Source organism: Budorcas taxicolor, chromosome 21 (genome assembly GCF_023091745.1).
Source record: "Budorcas taxicolor isolate Tak-1 chromosome 21, Takin1.1, whole genome shotgun sequence".
NCBI lineage: Eukaryota > Metazoa > Chordata > Mammalia > Artiodactyla > Bovidae > Budorcas > Budorcas taxicolor.
The window spans coordinates 38,557,050-38,564,125 of NC_068930.1; the positions used below are offsets into that span (position 1 = coordinate 38,557,050).

The 7,076-nt window shown below is 49.3% G+C and overlaps 1 protein-coding gene across 1 annotated transcript; it reads left to right on the forward strand.

The window, feature by feature from the left end:
- The first annotated feature begins 3,816 nt into the window (after positions 1–3,816).
- LOC128066767 (mast cell protease 2) lies at positions 3,817–6,607 on the forward strand. Its single transcript, XM_052659873.1, has 5 exons — positions 3,817–3,874; positions 4,483–4,633; positions 5,369–5,501; positions 5,830–6,084; positions 6,464–6,607. The coding sequence occupies exons 1-5, from the start codon at positions 3,817–3,819 to the stop codon at positions 6,605–6,607; spliced, it is 741 nt and encodes a 246-aa protein (XP_052515833.1).
- Positions 6,608–7,076: the final 469 nt, after the last annotated feature.

Genomic DNA, 7,076 nt, shown 5'->3' on the forward strand with positions numbered 1-7,076 from the left:
AAGACCTTTTAGAACTAACACCCAAAAAAGATGTCCTTTTCATTATAGGGGACTGGAATTCAAAAGTAGGAAGTCAAGAAACACCTGGAGTAACAGGCAAATTTGGCCTTGGAATGCAGAATGAAGCAGGGCAAAGACTAATAGTTTTGCCAAGAAAATGCACTCGTCATAGCAAACACTCTCTTCCAACAACACAAGAGAAGACTCTACACATGGACATCACCAGATGGTCAACACCAAAATCAGATTGATTATATTCTTTGCAGCCAAAGATGGAGAAGCTCTATACAGTCAACAAAAACAAGACCGGGAGCTGAATGTGGCTCAGATCATGAACTCCTTATTACCAAATTCAGACTTAAATGGAAGAAAGTAGGGAAAACCACTAGACCACTCAGGTATGACCTAAATCAAATCCCTTATGATTATACAGTGGAAGTGAGAAATAGATTTAAGGGCCTAGATCTGATAGATAGAGAGCCCGATGAACTATGGAATGAGGTTCGTGACATTGTACAGGAGACAGGGATCAAGACCATCCCCATGGAAAAGAAATGCAAAAAAGCAAAATGGCTGTCTGGGGAGGCCTTACAAATAGCTGTGAAAAGAAGAGAGGTGAAAAACAAAGGAGAAAAGGAAAGATATAAGCATCTGAATGCAGAGTTCCAAAGAATAGCAAGAAGAGATAAGAAAGCCCTCTTCAGTGATCAATGCAAAGAAATAGAAGAAAAGAACAGAATGGGAAAGACTACAGATGTCTTCAAGAAAATTAGAGATACCAAGGGAACATTTCATGCAAAGATGGGCTTGATAACGGACAGAAATGGTCTGGACCTAACAGAAGCAGAAGATATTAAGAAGAGGTGGCAAGAATACACAGAAGAACTGTACAAAAAAGATCCTCATGACCCAGATAATCATGATGGTGTGATAACTCATCTAGAGCCAGACATCCTGGAATGTGAAGTCAAGTGGGCCTTAGAAAGCATCACTACGAACAAAGCTTGTGGAGGTGATGGAATTCCAGTTGAGCTATTTCAAATCTTGAAAGATGATGCTGTGAAAGTGCTGCACTCAATATGCCAGCAAATGTGGAAAACTCAGCAGTGGCCACAGGACTGGAAAAGGTCAGTTTTCATTCCATTCCCAAAGAAAGGCAATGCCAAAGTATGCTCAAACTACCGCACAATTGCACTCATCTCACATGCTAGTAAAGCAATGCTCAAAATTCTCCAAGCCAGGCTTCAGCAATACATGAACCGTGAACTCCCTGATGTTCAAGCTGGTTTTAGAAAAGGCAGAGGAACCAGAGATCAAATTGCCAACATTCACTGGATCATGGAAAAAGCAAGAGAGTTCCAGAGAAACATCTATTTCTGATTTATTGACTATGCCAAAGCCTTTGACTGTGTGCATCACAATAAACTGTGGAAAATTCTGAGAGAGATGGAATACCAGACCACCTGATCTGCCTCTTGAGAAATCTGTATGCAGGTCAGGAGGTAACAGTTAGAACAGGACATGGAACAACAGACTGGTTCCAATTAAGAAAAGGAGTACATCAAGGCTGTATATTGTCACCCTGCTTATTTAACTTCTATGCAGAGTACATCATGAGAAACGCTGGACTGGAAGAAATCAAGCTGGAATCAAGATTGCCAGAAGAAATATCAATAAGCTCAGAAATGCAGATGATACCACCCTTATGGCAAAAATTTAAGTGAAGTCGCTCAGTCGTGTCCGACTCTTTGTGACCCCATAGACTGTAGCCTACCAGGCTCCTCTGTCCATGGAATTTTCCAGGCAAGAATACTGGAGTGGGTTGCCATTTCCTTCTCCAGGGGATCTTCTCAACCCAGGAATCGAACCCAGGTCTCCTGCATTATAGGCAGACGCTTTTACCATCTGATCCAATGTGAAGAGGAACTAAAAAGCCTCTTGATGAAAGTGAAAGTGGAGAGTGAAAAAGTTGGCTTAAAGCTCAACATTCAGAAAACGAAGATCTGGTCCCATCACTTCATGGGAAATAGATGGGGAACAGTGGAAACAGTGTCAGACTTTATCTTTTTGGGCTCCAAAATCACTGCAGATGGTGACTGCAGCCATGAAATTAAAAGACGCTTACTCCTTGGAAGAAAAGTTATGACCAACCTAGATAGCATATTCAAAAGGAGAGACTTTACTTTGCCGACTAAGGTCCGTCTAGTCAAGGCTATGGTTTTTCCTGTGGTCATGTATGGATGTGAAAGTTGGACTGTGAAGAAAGCTGAACACCGAAATATTGTTGCTTTTGAACTGTGGTATTGGAGAAGACTCTTGCGAGTCCCTTGGACTGCGAGGAGATCCAACCAGTCCATTCTGAAGGAGATCAGCCCTGGGTTTCTCTGGAAGGAATGATGCTAAAGCTGAAGCTCCAGTACTTTGGCCACCTCATGTGAAGCGTTGACTCACTGGAAAAGACTCTGATGCTGGGAGGGATTGGGGGCAGGAGGAGAAGGGGATGACAGAGGGTGAGATGGCTGGATGGCATCACTGACTCAATGGACGCGAGTCTGAGTGAACTTCGGGAGTTGGTGATGAACAGGGAGGCCTGGTGTGCTGCGATTCACGGGGTCACAAAGAGTCTGACACGACTGAGCGACTGAACTGAACTGAACTGAACTGAAAACAATGCTAATGGTAATTCCCAAGGTTGTGATGGGAAACCCTGGAGAAGGAAATGGCAACCCACTCCAGTATTCTTGCCTGGATCCTGACATCTGTATATATTCTATTTCAATCAAATGAGCTTGATTCCTCATGTAAGATAGGAACCCCAGCACCCCTGGAACAACATTGACATTCCCATTAGTGTGACTAGATTTCCCTGCCTTTGATGGTACAGCAGAAGGGCCCTTTGTATGAAATGAGGGAAGTCTAATTCTGAGGCATAAGCTTTGATAGCAAGATTCAGAAAATAGAGATAACTCTATGTACTTCACAGGATTGTTATAAAAGTAACAATACATCTAAGAGAGTGACAAGAATTGATATTCATGAGCTCTTTAAAGTCCTAATTCCAATCTCATTTGCTCTTATGATAATGTATGTAAAGCCCAACCGTAGAGTGTGGTCTCTTCCCTTACCTAATATTCTTTCATCACGGTCTTCTGCCTAGGAACCCTTGGTTAGGAGGGAGAGAGAGATGCAGATTACTGTTTTTCAAATTGCAGGTAACCATGCTGAAGTGGGGGGTAGCTTGCAGTTTAATCTGGAGTGGAAAAAGATGGGATGCAAAGGAGTGGCAGCTTAGACTGCATTGCACGTGATTAAGGATGAGTATTGTTTCCTGCAACTTTGGATTCATTTGTATGTTTGTAGGTTTGTGCCTTTGTACTCACACATACCTATGGTATATGTGTTGGGTCTTTTTGCAAATGTATTTCCTACTGTGGTCACTGTCTTCAATGTGCATATGCTTCTGAATTCTCAGAGTAAAGACTCTCCCCCACCCATGTCTCTGATGGGCCTTAATCAGCTGCCGTGTCTGGGAAGGACATGAGCCCTCCACCTCCACACCAATGAGGGACCACACTGGAGAGCTCATCCCTGAGGCCAAAACTTGGAGGTTCAGGCCTCAGCTTCACCTCACACAAAACAGAGGGCATCTCTAGGGGAAATTCTGATTAGAAAGACGCAGGCACAGTATGAGAGAAGAGAACATGACCAGTCACTTCCTGTGGTTACCAGCCTGGCCCTGCCCTCACTTGTTGGGGGTGAAAAACCCAAGACTAGGAAACAGAAGCAGCACGTGCCCTGGGCAGCCTCTCTGAGAAGATGCATCGTCCTCCTCTCCCGCTGGTGCTCCTCCTCCTCTGCTGCAGAGCCCAGGGTGGTGAGTTGCCCGGCCACTCCTTCTGGAAACTGCAGGATCAACCCCTAAAACAAGATTCACTCGGAAGATTGCTGACCCTTAAACAGAATCCCAGGCTTTCTCCCCAACACCCCAGAGTGAAGTTTCCCCTTGGGCTGCGCACACCCTAACTCTGTAGCCCATGGTCGTTCCCAGGAACAAGGAGCCCACCTCGATTGAGGGAAAGCCCAGAGCAGGGGGCCCCAGGGGTGGTCTTCTCTGAATGGAATGTGTGACACTGAGCTGAAAGTCCTGTGTTCCCTTCACCTTCTGGCCTTGTAACTTGGCTGATCTCTGAGCAACCTGGGATATGGAGATGGTGGAGACAGGAACCTGGAGAGCTGGTCATGCACGGGGACAAGGAAGGTTGAGTGTGGGCAGAATAGGAGTGGTTCGAACAGTTGAGTGTAACTGCGAGGCGTCCGAGGCCAGCTTGGCTGCTGTGCCTGGAGCAGAGGCAGGAGACACCAGAGCCACCCGAGAGGAAGAGGGCAGAACTCGGGGCGAGTGCGGATTCCAGAGACGCCTGTTCCGACTTGAAGCCAGCCGGTGCACCCTCTGTGTTCAGGCCCTGGGGTTCTGTGTTCCAGGGGAGATCATCGGGGGCACAGAGAGCAAGCCACACTCCCGCCCCTACATGGCCTACCTGGAAATTGTCACCTCCCAGGGAAAGCAGGTGGCTTGTGGTGGTTTCCTGATAAGAAGGGACTTTGTGCTGTCGGCTGCGCACTGTGCAGGAAGGTGAGACAGTGGGTCCTGTTTATCTCCAAGTGGGAGGTGAGCATCCAGGGGAGCAACCAGGAACACCTCCTCGGGGCCTGAGGGGAGCTCCTAGGGCTGGGTCTCTTTAGGGAGAGACAATACTTGGCCTTAAGGAAATCATTCTCAGTGGAACGGCTGTCCTGATCCTCAGTCACTGTGAGCTCAGCTCCCCTCACGGGAGAGGGGACCTCATCCCAGTGCCCCTCTTCTAAAAGCAGCTCCCCCTCCCCAACCCCAACACAAAGGATGTGGAGTCATCCTTCAGGGGCCCACTCAGTTCTCGACCACTTCCTCCATGCCCTTTTCAAGAACTGGCCTTTAGTTCCTGGGGACCTGAACCCACCCTGTCCTTGGGAGACAGAGAACAGGGTCCACCTGAGACCCCACCACTACCCCCTTTCCTCAGACACCTCTGCCCTCAGAGAGGTGGCCCTCATTAGGGCACCTTAATTAGGAAGTACCTACACTGTCCCCTGGGTCCTTCAGAGCCTACTCACTCCCTGGCGTCCCAAAGGCCCTGGAAATTATCTCTGTCCCTGTGAAAGCTCTTCCTTGAATAAAGCCTGAGCCCCTCACATACATGAGTAGTTCAAAAGAGGGAGGTGGGAAGAGATCGCTCACCCTGCGAGAGACTGCACACCCTTTCTCAGAGTGGGCATATCTCAGCAGATGCCCCACCATCAGCGTTTCACCTTGGCCTTCTCCCTCACATAGGTCTGTAACAGTCACCCTCGGAGCCCAAAACATACAAAAGAAAGAAGACACATGGCAGAGGCTTGAGGTCATAAAACAGTTTCCTTACCCAAAATATGAGCCTGTTGGTCTCCACGACATCATGTTACTGAAGGTGCAAATTCTTCTTCCTCTTCCCCTCTCCCTGTTCCCCAGGCTTCCTTCCATCTCTCTGTTCCCCAGGCTTCCTTCCCCTCTCTCTGTTCTCCAGGCTTCCTTCCCACTCCCTGTTCTCCAGGCTTCCTTCCCCTCTCCCTGTTCTCCAGGGCTTCTCCTTCAGGTCCCATTACCCTCATACTTTCCCAACCTGCCTCTCACCAGCACCCATCTGCTCAGCCTCTGGAAGGGGCACTCATGTGGAGCAGCTGCCCTGTCCCTCCCTCGTTGCCTCCACCCTTCCCCAAGCCCATTTCCATCACTGACAGCCCTCATTTCCTTCACAGTTGAAGGAGAAAGCAAACCTGACCCTGGCTGTGGGGACACTCCCCCTTCCACCCCATGTCACCTTCATCCGTCCCGGGAGAATGTGCCGGGTGGCTGGCTGGGGAAAAACAGGTGTGAAGGAACCAGCCTCCAGCACTCTGCAAGAGGTGAAGCTGAGACTCATGGAGCCCCGTGCCTGCAGCCACTTCCCTGCTTTTGACCACAATCTCCAGCTGTGTGTGGGCAATCCCCAGAGCACAAAATCTGCATTTAAGGTGATTCTCAGACTACGGTCTTCCCCACAAATCACTGTCCAGGGTGCAGACACCTTTGGAAGGAGACAGAGTTAGGAGTGTCAGCCAGTGACAAAGTGTGAGACCTCAGGTCTGAGGACCTGGGACTGTCCCTCTTCAGATCATCCTCCCTTTGCCCTGTGGGGTCTCTGACCAGGGTCTGCTCAGGGTCAAGGGGTGCCTCCCTGGGTCAGGGCGTGCCAAGAAGGAAAGAGAACAGCATCAGAGACGTATCATCTCATGAGGAGCCCGTGTTCCTGAGCCTGATGACAGGTCCGATCAACTCAGATTGGGACCACAGCGAGGAGGGGGTGGTTTCCCGGCTCACCTTCTCTCTCTCCCTTTCCTTCTCTTTCCACAGGGAGACTCAGGGGGCCCTCTTCTGTGTGCTGGGGTGGCCCAGGGCATTGTCTCCTATGGACTGTCCAGTGCAAAGCCCCCCGCCGTCTTCACCCGGATCTCCCCTTACCGGCCCTGGATCGATGAGGTCCTGAAAGAGGATTAACCTGGAACCTGGGCCAGCCTGAGGGGAAACAAGAGCAGGACTCCGGCAGGTTCTCAGTGCCACTCACCCTGGATCTGCCTCTGGTTTTCCTCTTAAAGCCCCGTCACGTCCCTAATCCTCAGGAAGGCCCCTTCAGGTCATAGAATTCCCAATAAATCCCATCTTCCAGACCTGAGTGTGTGTCTCCTCTCTCTTCTCCCAGCATCAGGAATTCCAGAAGCCTTGAAAGGGGGGAGTGTGGTGTGTGTGTGTGAGAGACAGAGAGGATACAGTGAAGAACAATAGGGAGAGAGAGAAGAGAAAGGGGTTCCCTGGAGTGGCAGGACCCCGATGTCCACCTTAAAGAAGAAAGTAGAGCAGATCCTCCCCTGCCATCATCATTAACTCTGAGCCATCTTTAGGGCTCTTCAGAATCACTAGGAACATGCTGAGTTGCAGGGTGTTTACAGCACCCCTGGCCTCTCCCCGT

What these genes read in the sequence shown, in the direction of transcription:
- LOC128066767 (XM_052659873.1), top strand. Translation starts at nt 3,817, where the DNA reads ATGCATCGTCCTCCTCTCCCGCTGGTGCTCCTCCTCCTCTGCTGCAGA. An exon ending in CTGCTGCAGAGCCCAGGGTG is followed by an intron (nt 3,875 to 4,482) that starts GTGAGTTGCCCG and finishes TCTGTGTTCCAG; the next exon opens with GGGAGATCATCGGGGGCACA. An exon ending in GCACAAAATCTGCATTTAAG is followed by an intron (nt 6,085 to 6,463) that starts GTGATTCTCAGA and finishes CTCTTTCCACAG; the next exon opens with GGAGACTCAGGGGGCCCTCT.